This window comes from Hyaena hyaena, unplaced genomic scaffold, assembly GCF_003009895.1.
Source record: "Hyaena hyaena isolate Hyena2069 unplaced genomic scaffold, ASM300989v1 scaffold_20, whole genome shotgun sequence".
Lineage (NCBI taxonomy): Eukaryota > Metazoa > Chordata > Mammalia > Carnivora > Hyaenidae > Hyaena > Hyaena hyaena.
Window position 1 is genome coordinate 6,538,098 of NW_024080652.1, and position 17,246 is coordinate 6,555,343.

A 17,246-nucleotide genomic window follows, 5' to 3' on the forward strand; every position below is an offset into this window, starting at 1 on the left:
ATATCTAAAGACCCTTGCAAATCCCTTTTTAATCTTTAAGACCCTTCCCAGGGTCACCTGGGTAGCTCAATCGGTTAAGCATCACTCTTGCTTTCAGCTCAGGTCATGATCTCACGATTTATGAGATGGAGCCTTGAGATGATGAGCTCTGCGCTGACAGGTGGAGCCTGATTGCAATCCTCTCTCCCTCTCTGTAAACAAACATTAAAAAAAAGAAAACTAAGAGTCTTGCCAGTCCCTAGTAGATCCAGTTCCACCATAAGACATCACATTCTCTAAGCATCCAGAAGGTCACAATGCCTACGAGACTTCTAGCACCTGGCCTGCCTGTCCATGTGCTCCATGCTTTACTTATCCCAGTTTCTGTATAGTCCAGTCTTTCCCCAGAAACGCAGCTGTCTTCCTGTCTCAATTTCTCTAACTCCAACTTGCTCATTGCCCTGTCTCTGTACCCGAAACATTAATAGATTCCGATCCTACGATTTTCTGTGGTCTTCATACCATCCAAGCGCCTTTCACTTTCGCTTTACTCAGTGTATTTCGTACCCCTGTGCTAGTTCCCCACCTGCTGATTTATAGAAGCGGAACCAGTAGGTCTGCCACTCCTCCCCGCCCCCCATCCCGCTCCCGGAACACGCACGACGTGGGCTGGCCACCACCCCGCGTGGACGCTTTCCCAAACACGGCGCTGTCGCGGTCATTACTGGTACAATGGCTACAGAGGCTGCTGACTGGGTCAGCACGCACGGAGGTCAAGGCCGGAGAAGTAAAAGGATAAGGTCCCACACCAACATCCCTGGTACTTACTCCACATCCGGGGCCCTCATCCGGGGCCCACCTTCCGCACACGGCCGTGGGACTCCGCCTCCGGAAGTGCCACTGAGAAGCGCCGGCCTCCAAGCTGTCTAGAGCGACCCCGGAAAGCCCGGAGCTATACCTAGAGCGAGCGTGTCCGCGACGGGACGGCCGCTTGGCCTTCCCCTCCTTTCGGGTGAGTTCCCGGTAGCAGTCCTGGGGTCACGGTGGGGTCGCCGCTAGGTTAGGCTCCCGGGAAGGAGGAGGAAGCGCCCGGGCTCGGTCAACGGCAGTTCCCGTCCCCCGGAGCGCTCCAGGGCGTGCGTGCGAGGGCCTGTTTCCCTTCAGTCAGGGTTCGCCCTGACGCGCAGCGGACCGAGGGCCCCGCCGCCAGGACCTGGTGGCCCTATCCTCGTGTGAGCTAGGTTTCTGCGGCCCACCGCGCCCTTTTGGGACTGCGTCTTCACCTGACAGGGACGCGGGAGGAGGGTAGCGCCCGGCGAGGGCGCGAGGGCCCTTTCTGAGGGTTGTGGAAGCGGGGGACGGAAGCCTGTCGCGTCCTTGGCTTTGAAGGACACGAGCCAAACCTGTTTGAAAACCGCAGCTCTTCCCTGGGTTACTGTCAGGCCTGTGGGAAGCGGCCTGCCTACCTAGTCTGCGTTGGCGAAGGGTCTGACCCCCCTAAGTGGAATTTTGTTATTAGTCAAGCCTATTTAGTAAATCAGAGTGCGCTGACAGAGTGTTACCAAATAATTCTTCAAGAGTCTGCTTAAAAAATAAGTAATCATAACTAGCATATTTATAAAGGTTCCACAGAACTCTTTATTAAGTTGTATTTTCTTGATTTTTTTGTTCTTGAAATATCACAAATTCTGAATTAGTGGAGTTTAAATAAACCATGTTTGGACCATATGATTTGGTTCTTAGCTATTTGAAATGGAAATTTTAACATTTTTTTTTTCCTTTCTGTTGTTTTGTTTAGGTGGGTAAATCATTTGTAACTATGTTTCTTGAGTATCTTAAGTGTGTCAGATACTTTGCTCAGTCAGGAGGATATCAAATAATGGGCCGTTTTAACTTGTTATAATATTTCTCCCAATCTCACCCAGCAGTGATGATCAGTTGTCCTCCAGACCAGGGATGGAGGAAATACCAGCCCAGGACGCAGCAGGATCACCAATTGTCCAGTTTCAGTCTTTGGAGAGCCAGTCTGAAGGTCTGTCCCCGGAGCCCCAGTTCACGCAGGACACTGACATGGAACAGGAACTCAACGGGGGTAAGGCAGAGGGAGCACTTAAGTCCAACTGAATGGGAGTTACAGTGGGGCTCCTGGGCCTGGTACTTGGGAGGCCAGGAACTTCGATAAGAAGATGGCCCCCAGGGGAGGTCTGGAAGGGAGGGACAAATGTGACTCAATTCAGTCCTGGTCTTGGGCTCTTGTATTAAAGACACCCTTTCTTTAATAGGCAGAGTGGTGGCATTCACTCTGCTTTGACTTTTTTTCATTTGTACAACCTTCACTTTATCCCAGAATCATTTCTAAGGTAATGCTGCTTTTGCTGCATCTCACAATCCTCGCCTCGCTTTTACTTCCTCTTAGGTTTAGGGCCTCTCCTCCTGTTCCCGTTCACTTAGTTTCTTCCTTCCTTGATGACTTTGCGAGCTTTGCCACCTGCCATTCTTTTGCAGCTGCAATGTTTGTGACTAATCTGATTTTGGCAAAAAAAAAAAAAAACAACCATTTAATTCTTTGGTTGAGCACAATGCCTGTGTGAGTGTACACATATCACATATTGACTCTACAATAACATCTTCATGTAAAATTGTATAGATAGGTTGATATGTCTGGTCCTTTTTGTTTGTTTGTTCTGAGAACCTTGTCTTAGATTACTTGTGGCCAACGCAGTGCCTGAAATAACTTCTGTGTCAGCAACTCACACTGCGAGTGCCACAGTGTGTAGGGTGCTGTGGGGACATTGTGGGAGTGTGGAAAGAATTGTGAGGAAACAGGTGACCATTCCTTATTCTTGGGAGCCTTACATGCTGGTTGTAGAGACAGTGCTGGTTCACGTAAAGGCTTCATGAAATTTACAAAACAGGGCCTGGGAAAGCGTCAGAAGCCAACTAAATAATCATTGCCCTGGACAAGTCACTGCAAGTCTTTATGCTTTGCTTTGCTCATCTGTGAAACAGGTATAGTGCTTACCCTTCTGTTAGAGGAATGTCCTGTCATGAGAATGAGTGAAATATGAGATTTCATAAGAAAATCCTGTATCACAGGTCTAAACATGGGTAAGGAGGTCATGCCAGTGGTAATAAGGAGCAGAGTAGATGAACTCAGCACCTGATAAATGTTCATTGGTTTTACTAGAATGTTGATGTGCAGAAGGGTCCCACTGACTTCCCACTTCTGTCAGGGAGCCCTGGGGAAGGGCTGCTCTCACTCTTGGCTCCTTTCTCCTCCCTCAGCTCCACCTGTTCCCCAGGTGCCTGCTCTTCCCCATGAGGGAAGCCCAGGAGACCAGGCAGCCACGCTCCTGACAGCCAGGTATCAGGTGAGCTGAGGAACCCTCTGTTTTTCCTCAGGGACTGTTGCTACTGATTGAGTGTGGCCCTTCCTCTTCCCATCCATAAACCCTGCCTGGATTTTTTTTTCAATAGCAGACCCTAATTTGGGAATTGATCCTCTTCAGAGATCTGGACTTCACACAAACCACCTTCCCATCTCCCCACCACCACCAGTAAACACTGTTCCTTCTCTATCCCTGGTGCTGTGGTGGGCATTTATTAGATATTAAAGACTATGGAACTTATTCCCTAGATTGTAGTCTCTTCTCCCTCCTCCCCAGCTTTGCTACACAGTGGACACCCTCTCTGTGTCATCTCCTTCATTTTCTGGCCATGATGCTCTAGTGGCCTCATTCCCCAGAGCAGCCAGGCTGTATTATTTCAGGAGTTTGTGACATTCGAGGATGTGGCTGTGCACCTTACTCGAGAGGAATGGGGATGCCTGGACCCTGTTCAGAGGAATCTCTACAGAGAAGTGATGTTAGAGAATTATGGGAACGTGGTCTCAGTGGGTAAGGACTTTCTTATTATTCAGTTTACCTTTTAGGATTTCTTTACTTCCTTGGTATCTGAGGAGGTGTGAGGTCTCTGAGAAAGTAGAGTGTGGCTCAGATTCCAGGTCTTAGAACCTCTGAATACTCCATCTTCAAGGTCATCTCCTCTGGGAATGGGTTTTCTTTGGGGGTTTCAAGATGAGATGTTTTATTCCTTATTTTTAATTAATGATTTCTGCTTTTGTGGGACATCTGTTCCCTGTTAGAAAAGGGAAACTTGCTTGTGCTTTGCTTAAGTTCTCACCTTCTCTATCTTTTCTTTTTTTAATGAGAGAGACCCTAGAGCCTCCTAATCCACAAACACTTTCCTTCCTAGTAATTCATTGTCCCTGTATCTGAAAGATTTCCATTTTTCTTAGAAGAAATTTTTTTTTTTAAGATAGGCTAAAATCCTTGTTGAATAATCCTTCACCTCTTACATCCCTAAATTCACCTCCAGGCAGGCAGAGTTGGAGAGATTTCATTTAAAGACCTGACTCACTGTGAATCTATTTCAGTGAGTCATCCAGATGGTAGTTCTAGGTAACCTCACCCCAAGCAAGAGAAGTATCAGCTTTAAACTGAGTCTCTCCTGGGTCATTTGGATGGTACAGTAGGGTGCTGGGCTTAGGCAACCTGTAGGGCTCTTGGCAGCCCCCTTGATGTGAGCATCCCCCCTTGTCTCTGCTGGGTTGTTTTTTTTTTTAATGTATGTATATATTTAATCACACATTTTTCTTTTCTTTCTTTTCCTTTCTTTTTTTTTTTTTTTTTTGGCTTTGCTTATGCTGGTGCCGTCCAGGGTGTTCTTTTGTCTCCTTGATTATACTCAGGATTAAAGAAGGCTTGTTACCTGTGGGGAGGTAGCCTGCCCACTGGGAAGGTTTTTAGTGTGTTTCCCATTGCTGGCTCTTTGATCTTTGTAGGCATACTTCTCCGCCTTCCTACCACCCGGATTCATAGTGTGAATTCCTGCCCGGCCCTGAGTCATACCCAGGCAAGTGCTTTCTCTGGAGAAACACTTGCAGTTATTTCAGCAGGAATCTCCAAGAGATGGCCCAGGTATCGGCTTCCCATCGATATTGCTCGGCCCCGCTCGGAAACTCCTTTTCCACGATTGTAAGATATTAACACTTGATCGATGCTCTCAGGATGCCATCACTGTATAAAAGTGCAGCTTCCCAGATGACCTTTGTTAAATTTCTGAAGGGCCAAGGAGGCCCTCTGTTGCAGCCAGATGCATTTCCAACCTGAGTTCTGAGTTCATTCATAAGCCACAGTTGGTGGTCATCTACTTGTGTTCTGAGAAAATCACAAAGTTCAACTCCAGCTCTCCAGTTATGATCTTTTCATGTTATTTTAGAATGTGGGACATATGCTGTGCACCACTCTTTTCTGAGTGAACATGATCCTGCCATTTCTGCTGCCTAATTTTCCTGCGACCACTGGCCTTTCCTCATATTTAACACTCTAGTCTTCTCTTTTAAGTCCCTGTGCCCCCTTCCAAGCACTGCCTTTGCCCCCTTTACTCTTTGTGGTGCTATACAGATTGATGAAATTATATGACTCCTGATCAAGTGTTCCTTAGCTCTGTCCTTCATGGATAGGAGATGGGAGGGCAAAAGAATTTAATTTCCTTATTTCAGGGTATCAAACTGAATGTATATTTAACAATTTTGTAAACTGTAAAGTGATATGTAATTGTAAACTACTGTTAATTTTATCTAATAATTACATAATTTCCAACAGTTAACCTGTCTACTTTTTGGAGTTAAAAAAAAAAAAAAAACTTGTTAGCACTTTAATCAGTCTAATAGCACAGCATGCTGTTTGGCTGAATTTTATCCCATTTCTTCTGTCATCTCTGCACATATACAGGACATGCATGCACACTCACACATAATGGCTACAAATGCATACAAGAAACCCTCCTATTTAACTTGCTTTTATGACCAAGTCAGCAGTGTCTTTTTTTTTTTCCTGAGAGAGAGAGACAGCCTGATCAGGGGAGGGTCAGAGAGAGAGGGAGACACAGAATCTGAAGTAGGCTCCAGGCTCTGAGCTAGTTGTAGCACAGAGCCCGATATGGGGCCCAAACCCACAAACTGTGAGATCATGACCTGAACCAAAGCCAGACGCTCAGCCGACTTAGCCACCCAGGCACCCCCACTTTTTAATAAATATTTTTTACAATCTTTGGGAGATCCTCTTTATATTCGTGGGCTCAGCAAACTCCACCTGAAGTTTAAGATTTTACGCTTACTTAGCTTAATGTTTGGTGTTGTAGATTAAGGATATTATAATTCAGTTTCTGACTTAGCAACCCCACTGTCAAATTCTTTTTCCCATGGCAGTAGCTCAGGGTCATATTTGTAACAGACATCAAAACTTTTTCCTTTCGGGTGAGTGCTTCTAGTATAAAGTAGTAAATATACAGAGTATGAACAGCTGAGCTATAAAAAAAGTAAGTAACAAGTCAGACTTTTCATTACCATATCTAAAAAAGATTCATATTCTGTTGACAAGTGAATTACTGGCTTGAGGGTATCAAAGGGGAGTTATCTGTGACTTAGTACAGGAGATTAAGACAAGGAAAGTGGTCTGGATTGCATTTCACACAGGGGCAGTGTGGGGAGGTGCCTTTTTAGATAACATCATTAGAAACATCCTTATCAAAATTTTAGTTGTTGGTAAGTTGATAGATCAGGAAGTGTTTGACACCTATCCTTTGCTTTTTGAAGTTGATCTCATAAGGACAAAAATGATTTTGTATAGAATGTCTTTTACTGCCAGGCTATTTACTATTTATTGAGGAGCCAACGTGTTATGAGGTACTTTACATATCTCATTTAATCCTTGCCATAATCCTGTGAGTAGTTATTATTTTATTTTCTACCTGAGGAAACTGAGTCTCGGAAGAGTTAAGTGATCTGCTTAAGGTCAGAACTACGCTTAGGACTCAGATCTGACTCTGACACTTATCCTGTTTTTCACTGTTTTAACCCTTAGGATAATTAGTCCAACCACATGTAGTGTGGTTTTGTGTGTATGTGTTTCAGTGTTTATTTATTTATCTTGAGAGAGAAAGCCCGAGCTGGGGAGGGGCAGAAAGAGGGAGAGAGAGAATCCCAAGCAAGTTCTGTACTGATAACACAGAGCCCAATGCAGGGCTGGAACTCACCAACAGTGAGATTATGACCTGAGCCAAAATCAAGAGTTGGACACTTAACTGCCTGAGCCACCCAGGTGCCCCTGTAGTGCTTTTATAGTCTTAGGGCTCTGTACTCTGATAACAATTAGGAGTAGCCATGAAAGATTGGACAGTGCATAAGGTTGTACAATTTGGGAGTGGAAAGAACATTCAAAAGAAATAAAATTGTGTAGTGGTAAATTCCATTAAAATAGGTATCTACACAAGAACAGTATTGCTAAGGAGAGATTTTATTTGTGTATTTATTAAGGACCAAGGAGAAAAACATAAAGCTCCCATGTGGCAAAAATCTTAGCATAACTGGTTCAGGCAACAAACCAAATAATGAAGTAAATTTTAAATGTTTTTTGTTTTTCCAAAATTTTATTTAAATTCAAGTTAGTTAACATATAGTGTAGTACTGTATTCAGTTAAATGTATTTTTAAAGACTAGATTAAGTTAAAAATAGATTTAACTGGAGAACTGTCAAGATTTAAATTAATCAAAAGATTTTAATAAAATACTTTTAGACAGGAAAAGTTTAATGCAAATGTATATTTTGAAAGCATAGAGTTTTGACTTTAAAGTTTAGGAAAAAGGCATTCAGATCAATGGCAAGAAAACTTGCCTTAATGTTTCCTGTGACCCTTAAAATGATAGATTTGGAAAGAATATTAATTGTGGAATCAAACTTGGGTTTATCTTCCCAATTGTGATACATTGAACAAATTATTTAAACTGTTAATCATTGGGGCACCTGGGTGGCTCAGTCGGTTGAGCTCCGACTTCGGCTCAGGTCATGATCTCATGGTTTGTGGGTTAAAGCCCCACATTGGGCTCTGTGCTGACAGCTAGCTCAGAGCCTGGAGCCTGTTTCAGATTCTATATCTCCCTCTCTCTCTCTCTCATCCTCCCCTGCGTACACTGCCTCTCTCTCTCTCTCTCTCTCTCTCAGAAATAAATAAAACATTAAAAAAAAATTTAAAAAGGTATTTAAAAAAACTGTTAATCATTATCTTCATCTATGAAACATGAAAAATAATGTATGCCTTTCTGGGTTTGTGCCAAGGATTAAATTAGATTAACTAATGCGTGTAAGTACCTGGCTTTTGGTAGTTACTCAAATAGTTTTTTGGAAAGGACTGCAAGTGATATGATATGAGATATAGACCAGATTTTTAAATACAAACACATTTCAGGAGGATGTTTGAATTCTTTCTTGATAGGAGCACCTGGGTGGCTCTGTCAATTAAGCGTCCGACTTCAGCTCAGGTCATGATCTCACAGTTTGTGAGTTCAAGCCGCGCATCAGGCTCTGTGCTGACAGCCAGCTCAGAGCCTGGAGCCTGTTTCAGATTCTGTCTCTCCTTCTCACTCTGACCCTCCCCCCCAGCTCATGCTGTCTCTGTCTCTCTCTCAAAAATAAATAAAACATTAAAAAAAATTTTTTTAATGAATTATTTCTTAATAGCAATTTCCTCAAATTGGATATTGCTCTTACTGTTGCCAAGGAGTTAGGATTTTTATTATAAAGAAACTTTCATTTCTTTGACATTAAGTGATCTTTTGTTTCCTTCTAATTAGAACATCTGTGACTCCAAATCTGTTGGATCTTGGCTCTCCATGTATTATCTAATCACCATTTGTCTCATTATTATTTTCGCCTTTTACTCCATTGTCAACATGTGGGTCTTCTGTTCTCTTTCTGTACATATTTTGGAAGATCGATTCATCATCCTCACAGTCATTATTTTGCTAGTAAATTATGTGAAAGCCAGGCTCTGAAATAAGACTATCTGGCTTTGAGCCCTAGATTCACCTGTCATTGTGATCTTGGGCAGGTTACTTAACCTCTCAGTCTTCATTTTCTTATTTGGAAAATTGGTACGACAGTAGTTTCTACTTTGTAAAGTTATGATGAGTATTAAGTTAGTGAAAACTAGTGAAGTTCTTGTTGTAGTACTTTGCACCTACAAAATGCACGGTAAACCTTAGCTGAATATTTTAATGATACTGATGATACAGGTGACTTTAAGTCTATTTCAAACCCTGTTCTTTCATCTAAAATGTGGTCTTGTATTTGTAACTGCCTACTAGACATTTTCTTTTATACCTGACTGCATTACCTTGGACACAGTCTAAAATCAAATCCTTCTGGGGTGCCTGGGTGGCTCAGGAGGTTAAAGTGTCCAACTTTGGCTCAGGTCATGATCTTGTGATTTGTGAGTTCAAGCCCTGCATTGGGCTGTCTGCTGTCAGTGCAGAACCCTCTTCAGATCCTCTGTCGCCTCTCTTTCTGCTCCTCCCCAACTCATGCTCACACTCTCTCTCTCAAAAATAAACATTAAAGAAAAATTTTAAAATATAAGATCAAACCCTTTTTTCCACATGGAGATAGTCTTTTGTTGTGCGTAGGTGACGTAGGTGTAGATATAGAGTAAATAACCAAAACTTGCTTCAGTTATCAAATACTTAGAAACACCTTAATTAATGTCTGAGTTAAAAGTTGCAAATTATGTTGTCAGAATTCTGAGAAGAATATTTGCTGCTTCATGCCACACTAACCTTTTTATTTTAATTTGAAAAAGTATTTCACTTTATATGGAAGACCTTACCTAAATAACCATCCAAAAGGGGAATAGACTGTTAATGCCCAGCAGGAATACAGAAACACAGTAAATGCCTTTCTTGTATCTGTTCTGATCTGCCTGCTCATAGGTTCTCACATGGAATCTCAAGAGGACAGCTGTTGGTTTGTGATGTTTTCCAGGCCCAGTGTCCTTTTAGAAACACTAGTTACCTGTTATATGTTAACACTAAGACACAAAATTGGCATTCAGTAAGTAGCTCTTAAGTAAATAAAAGAAGTGCAAGATGATAGATATATTGTCCCTGTTAGTGAGAATTTATAAATGAAGTAGGAATGATAATTCCTGAAACCAATGAAATAAAAGTCTATAAAACTACATTATATAGTGACATGTCAGGATAAGAGGAACAATAATAAATTTTGCACATAGTAAGTGGAGAGGAAGCTTTTGGAGTTGAGAGGCTTGAGCTAGACCTTGTATGTGTGCCACACGTATAAAAACTGCCTCTTTAGTACTATAATAGTTCTGCCCTCTCAGGATCAGACTGCTTCTTGCTTTTGCTTTGAAAGAGATTACATCCTAGAAATTCATTATATAAGCCAGAGAAAGAACATTTTTATGTGAAGGTGCACTTTTATTGCACTTTCTTCTCTATATCACATTAGAGTTCTTTTATATCTGTCTCTAGATACTTTGCTTATAGGGGGCAGCCCATAGAACTTTGTTGAATAAACATGAGTGTAAGCTCCTAATGGATAAGAATGTGTTATGTTATTTTTTGTTTCCTCATGTGCACTGAAGTGAATTGAGATTGGTGAAGTTTCTCAAGATTGGTTCTTGGAATATTTATTCAGTCTTCACTGATTCTGTTGCTGCAGTTTAGCACACCACACAACAGGTGCTTGAATATTCACCTTCCTCCAGTCAAGCAGAGTTACATTTTGATGACTTCCCTTTTGACCGGGTCTAATATTTGTCGACCAGGTCTAATATAAAGGTTGATCTATAGGCAACAGTTAAAGAGTGAAAATGATCATTTCTGTGAAAACAGATACACACCCTTGCACAAATTCCCTTGTCTGAGTACTATTTAAATGAATATCTCTCCCAAAGTCATCAACTTGCCCCGTAACACACCTTTTTCTCTAGCACTAATAGAAGATCCTTGTAGAGGATCTTTACCCTTCTCACTCTACAGGCCTTCCCTAATGCCTTCTGAGAATTTACTTTCTCTCTCCATTAATCATTAAGAGAAAAAGTGGCTGATGTAGTATCTGGGGATACATTGCCACATCCCATTTCCTTCTCTATGAGCAGGATTTTCAATTAACAAGCCTGATGGGATCTCCCAGCTGGAACAAGATCTACAGGTCTTTGATCTGGAAGCTAAGAATAGAGAAGGCTTAAGAGATGACTGCTCAGGTGAGTAAGGTAGAATCAATCAGATGGAATTAGTAGGGAAGTAAGAGTGCAGTTGTGGAGCCAAGTTGTAGCTGCTTTGGCAATCAGAATGAAGACCTCAGCCTGTATACCAGATGGAGAGAGCTCCTTCCTTTTCCCTTCAGTTTTGATGACTTCTTTGCATTTATTTTATCCCTTGTCATCCACACGTTGTACTGGGTCTCTACTCAAGTTGCTTATCTATAATTCTTTTTGAACTATTTCCCTACTCCTTTGAAACACCTTAATTGGTTATCTTCTTACTCTGCTGAAAACTCCTCTGTTTGTACCATACCCTCAACCATTTGGATACTACCTCACTACTCTTAGTCATGCCCTTACATCTGGTGTTGAGATTTTGTATCAGTGCTTCCGAGTAAATAAACTTCTCATTTTAGTAGATTCTAGATTAGTTTTCTCATCTCTGAGGTTTTTTTGTTTCCTCCTAAGCACAGGGTACAGATTACATTTGCATTTTCTATTTATATATTGAATCAGATGGAGAGACCAGAGAAGAGAACAAGCTGTTGATTCCTAAGCAGGAAATTTTGGAAGAAGTACATTCGTACAAAGTGAGAGTAGGAAGACTCAAAAAGGATATTGCCCAAGTTCCTGGGACTAGAGAAATGTCTAAACCTGAGGACAGATTAGAAAGGCTTCAGGAAATCCTAAGGAAATTTCTCTTCCTGGAGAGAGAGTTTAGGCAAATAACAATCAGCAAGAAAACCTTCACCAGTGAGAACAATGAATGTAATGAACCTGAAAAAAGCTTCAGTCTGGACTCTACCCTTGATACAGATCAGAGAGTTCTAAGAATACAGAATATTGATGACATTCATAAGTATGATATGGGCGTAAACCAGAATTCAGCTGCTGGTAAACATGAACAAATAAATCTTATACAGGATGTTCAGGGTAGTGAATATAAGGAAAGCTTAATGGATCTCTCCCACGTTAGCAAATGTGAGAGCATTTCTGCCACTGAGAAATCCTATAAATGTGATACATGTGAGAAAGTCTTCCATCAGAGCTCTGCCCTTTCTAGACATCAGAGAATTCATACTAGAGAGAAACCCTATAAATGTAAAGAATGTGAAAAATCTTTCAGTCAGAGTTCAAGTCTTAGTCGACATAAAAGAATACACACTAGAGAAAAACCCTATAAATGTGAACCATGTGATAAATCCTGTGAAGCACCTGATAAATCCTGTAGTCAGAGCTCAGACATGACTCCACATAAGAGGATTCACACTAGAGCAAAATCTTATAAATGTAGTAATTGTGAAAGAGTCTTCAGTCGTAATATACATCTTACTCAACATCAGAAAATTCACAGAGAGATGCCCTGTAAGTGTAATGTATGTGGCAGTGACTTCTATAATACCTCATACCTTGCTGAACATCAGAAAGTCCACTGTGAAGAGAAAGCCTATGAATACAATGACTGTGGGTTGACCTTTGTTAAACATCAAGGAAGTCATCTCAGAGAAAAGCCCTATACATGTAATGAATGTGGAAAAGACTTCAGATTGAGTTCCCATCTTATTCAGCATCAAAGAATTCACACAGGAGAGAAACCACACAAATGTAATGAATGTGGAAAAGTATTCAGTCAAGCTTCATGCCTTATTCAGCATCACAAAATTCATGGGAAAGAGAAATCCTATGAGTGTAATGATTATGAGGAAAGTTTCAATCATAGCTCAGATCTTGTTCTTCAACAGGAAGTTTTCTCTAGAGAAAAGGCCTTTGATTGTGATGCATGGGAAAAGAACCTCAGTCAGAGAGCAAACCTTGTTCAACATCCAAGAATTCATACCAAAGAGAAACCTTATGACTGTGATGAACATGGGAAAACATTCAGTCAAATTCAGGCCTCCTTCAACATCTGAGAGTTCACACCAGGGAGAAATCATCTATGTGATGAAGCCTTCGGTCATAGCTCAACCTTTATTCAGCATCAGAGAATCCACACCAGAGAGAAACCCTCTGAATGTGATGAATGTAGGAAAACGTCATCAACATCTGCAAACCCATACCAATGAGAAAACCTACCAAAACATTGAATGTGGTAAATGCTTCATGCTGTTTTCATACCTTAGTCACCATTGGGGAATTCATACTGGAATAAAATTCCATCACTGTAATGAATGTGAAATAGCCTTCAGAGAAACTACCTTGTTAGCATCAAATTCATTCCATGCAGAAAGCCTATGAATGTAAAAAACATGTATGCATGTGGGAAGATTCAGTCATATTCCACCCCTCATACAGCATCAAAGAATCCATACCCAGGAGAAGCCATTTGAGTGTAGGAAATACGACAAATCTTTCAATGAGAGTTCAAGTCTTTTTTTATCCTTTGAATGTCCAGACTAGAATCTGATCTAATGCAAATGGAAAAATTTACCACCATATTTCAGACTTTACTCCACATCAAAATATTGGAGAGAAAATTTTATATAAAATTGTTAATATATAGCCCTGATCTTTTTCATTGCTGAATATAGTCTGATGAGTGACTTGATGAATGCAGTGCTGTTTCCTCATGGCATTATTTTATTAGGTGTTTTAAGTAGGTGTATAAACTTTATTTATGGAACTCATTTAAACTTTTTTTTAAAATATGGCCTATAAACAATTTTATTTTCCCTGAAATCAGTTCCTGTTACAGCTTCTCTAAGATATTGTTAATATACCAATGTAAAAACATATTAACTTCTGGAAAGTAGCTCGTTTAGCTTTTTCTGATGTTCTCAGCCCAAGTTTTTTCCAGAACAGACTCTTAGGTCTGCTGTTTCCTGAGCATCCTACTTCCTATTCCTTTCCAGCTACAGCACTTGGATTCCTGTTGATTTCTCCATTCTCTTAGCACCTTCAAATGATGGTTTTCTAGTGTTAAGCTTTTTACCAGGTATGCCGTCCCTACTTGATGTTGCTGTTCTAGTGTCTTCTTTCCTAAAGTTGAAGCATCTTCCTTTAAAAAGAATTGGATTTCCACATCCTGTCCATCCATGAGTTTGAAGGATTTTATCTCCCCTGTATTTGGGACAGGCAGCTAATAAACACTTTCAAATGACACCAGGTTCTTAGCTGCCTTGTCTGCATCCATGGCCCTCTAATAAAAGAGATGATCAGAACATCAGGGATCCAACAACATGCCTGGTGGTCTAGCTACTTTCATTCAGTGCCTAATCTGCATGTCAAAGTTTAGAATTATATACTCTGTTGAAAGCCAGCAAAATGGTCAGGTCTCCTTTTGATAGAGCAATATATAAAGAAAATATACAAAAAAGTCTGAGAACTTCATAAGAGAATATAACTTTTCAAAGAAGATATTGCTGTTCTTAGGTAATATCTCTAGAGAGAGAGTATTTAAGAGAGTGGCAGGTCTGTTCCTGGTAAAATTTTAATTACTACGCTTGCTTCTTTATCTGTTTGGATTTTCACACACTCCCTCTCCACCCCCCAGTCTCCCTCATCAATGCAAGACAGTATTTGAAGTGTGGGGCCTTTGTGTATATGTTTATTCATCATCACGTTTTCTGTATTATACTAGAGTCCACAGACCATATAAAAGAACTTGTATTTTTTGATTGATAAAAGTGATCACAGATGTCGGGGTGTCCAGAGTTCAGGGTTACTTTCAACACCTCGCCAAGAATTCATGATTCTTTAGATGATGTCAAAGCATTTTATTATATTTTTCCATCTTAAGCTTCATAACATTTTATGAATAAGACAAGTGTTATTTAACGTTCTTTTTGTCATTCTAGCAAGTGAGGCCTTCATAGTTCAGATGTTATAATATTCACTAGGAATCCTCAACAAATATATAAAAATTTATTGCTTATTAACCTCTAGGATAGTTCTACCACTATATTTTGCTGCTTAGCCATCAGCAAGCATAGGATCTTATCAGGGCAAAGTAGAGAACTATAACGAATTGATTTAAATGTATAAGCAAATGAAAAATGCATGTTATTTTTCCTTGTCTGTGAATATCTATGCCCTTATGTACAGAGACCAGTGGTCACTTCTGGTGATTATGAAACAGATTAATCCCTAAATAGCAAAATATGTAAAACATCACATGTATGCATTTGATATAGGAATGTGCTTTTGTACTTCCACTTGAATAAAGGTGTGTTTGATACTCAGATTCTGTTTCAAAAAATATATAAACGCCTCAGCCAGAAAGAAGCATTTGGAAATCTTGGAGTCACCTTCCTGGCTGCAACTCACTTCCTTCCAGAAACCTGCTTCACAACAAGATTGGATCACTCCTTCATACTGATGACGAAGCTTGCTCTTCCACAGACTTCTGGAATAAAGTCTGAATGTTTAGGGTCTTAAGGGTTTTTTGACTGGAATGTTGTTGGCACATAAATAGATTGAGGTTTCAGAGAGCTGGACAGAATCTGTTTCTTTAAATAAGTAAAACATTTAAAAAAATGAGAAACCAAAGTAATCCTTGAGGAGAATGAACTTGTCTCTTTAAACTTGCAGTATTTAATCAGTCCAGTATGAGTTTGTGTTCTTAGTCTTTTAATCTTGAAGATTGGGGAGAGAAGAGAGGAAATCTAATAGTTAAGGTACAACTAATTTTATCTGTCTTCTGTCTGTCCACCTACCTACATGCATGTGTATGAACATTCATATTCCAACTTAACCCTCACAACAACTTTGCAAGTAACTAGCTCTGTATTACAGAGGAACTGTAGAGAGGTTGAAGAACCTGTTAGGGTTAGTCAGCAAGTTCATAGCTCAAAGTCAGGCCTGACTCCCAAACTGTCCATCATCATGATGTTGGTTTTAGACACATCCCAGAACCTGGAGAATTTTTCCTTAGTAGCTCTTCATTCCCTGTTACATCCTCAGTGATTGACTATTATCAGTTGCAATTGATCCTGAATGCTCCCAGAGCTATCTGGGATACTAGGAGACAGTACCTTTAGGGAGCTAGTCAGAGACCCTACTCCCTGAAAGTCTTAGATAATTTTGACAATGACAGGCCACAGGTTAGAGCTCTCAAATTCTTACCTCCTGTCAAGCTACCCCCACACCTATTACTACATTTACATTTACATTTCTCAGTGCCCAGAATATGCTTTTTTCTGCTCACTGGAACTTGTTGATTGATGGACATGTATTCTTAGATTTACCATTACTTCTGGGTAAATTATAGCAGTGGAGCAAAGTGGATAATGGGAAAATCAAGTTTGATTCCTATGTTTTTGGCTTAAGCAGAGTAGATAGAGGTAGACTGGACAGATGGAGACCACTGGAAGAGGAACAAGGAGAGGATTTCAGGCAAAAGAGCATGTCAGAAGGCCTCAGATGAAGGAGTATGACCTCTTCAAGGTAATTAAGCTCTCTGGAGGAATGCCTCACCCTAGGAAGTGGGATGTAGGCAACAGGAAATTTAAGAATGAAGTTCCAAAGAGGTCCCTGAGGTGTCATAACATGAAAGCACAATGGGATTTCCACATCTGAAAATGTAACCTCAACCATTCTTTTCATTCATTCAGTAATACTGTTGCCCAGTGCTAGGATATTCAGTAATAGCCTGTGCGTACAGTTAGCATACACTAATCAAACCATTAAGACTAAAACAGATTAGTTACCAAAGCAATGACTTTGGAATTAGACATACCTAAACTTTGTTGTTTACTAGTTGTGTGGCTTTGAAAATTTTACTTAGCCTCTAGTTTCCTTGTCTATACAGTGGTTAATATTAGCATGAAAATTAAAATAATGTAAAAGGTACTGGTCATATATTAAGAGCCAAAATTAATATGAACACCAGTATAAAAACCAGTGAAAATATAAATGTTTAGCATAAAATCGATAAAAGAGGGAACTAAGGAGCAGGCATTTAGCAGTGCAGGACTAGCATTGTCCAGGGGAGTACCCTGGGTTTGGAGAACTTAAATGTGAACTTGAGAGATCATCAGGAATCCTAAACTGGTAGGAATTGCCTCCCATTAGGCACTCCTTACTGGAGTCATCAAACTATGACATCTGTCTCTTGCTAACATTTGTAACCTAATGGCGTCACATCTTACACTCCCTTCAAAACTCCAGCGCATGGAGGAACGAGTGTTTAAGAACCAGACCTGAAGGAT

The 17,246-nt window shown here is 40.5% G+C and overlaps 1 protein-coding gene across 5 annotated transcripts; it reads left to right on the forward strand.

The window, feature by feature from the left end:
* Positions 1–900: 900 nt before the first annotated feature.
* On the forward strand, positions 901–15,280 carry ZNF655 (zinc finger protein 655). 5 transcript variants are annotated; one of them, XM_039225984.1, is made up of 5 exons: positions 901–991; positions 1,908–2,071; positions 3,265–3,350; positions 3,749–3,875; positions 4,823–5,649. In XM_039225984.1, the coding sequence occupies exons 2-5, from the start codon at positions 1,936–1,938 to the stop codon at positions 5,017–5,019; spliced, it is 546 nt and encodes a 181-aa protein (XP_039081915.1). In that variant the 5' UTR covers positions 901–991; positions 1,908–1,935; the 3' UTR covers positions 5,020–5,649. The 5 variants fall into 5 exon arrangements, with proteins under 5 accessions (XP_039081915.1, XP_039081913.1, XP_039081912.1 ...); XM_039225982.1 differs by lacking the exons at positions 3,265–3,350; positions 3,749–3,875; positions 4,823–5,649 and adding exons at positions 10,996–11,100; positions 11,617–15,280 and having other exon boundaries at positions 1,905–2,071; XM_039225981.1 differs by lacking the exons at positions 3,265–3,350; positions 3,749–3,875; positions 4,823–5,649 and adding exons at positions 10,996–11,100; positions 11,617–15,280.
* Positions 15,281–17,246: the final 1,966 nt, after the last annotated feature.

What these genes read in the sequence shown, in the direction of transcription:
- ZNF655 (XM_039225982.1), top strand. Translation starts at nt 1,936, where the DNA reads ATGGAGGAAATACCAGCCCAGGACGCAGCAGGATCACCAATTGTCCAG. An exon ending in GGAACAGGAACTCAACGGGG is followed by an intron (nt 2,072 to 10,995) that starts GTAAGGCAGAGG and finishes CTCTATGAGCAG; the next exon opens with GATTTTCAATTAACAAGCCT. An exon ending in CTTAAGAGATGACTGCTCAG is followed by an intron (nt 11,101 to 11,616) that starts GTGAGTAAGGTA and finishes ATATTGAATCAG; the next exon opens with ATGGAGAGACCAGAGAAGAG.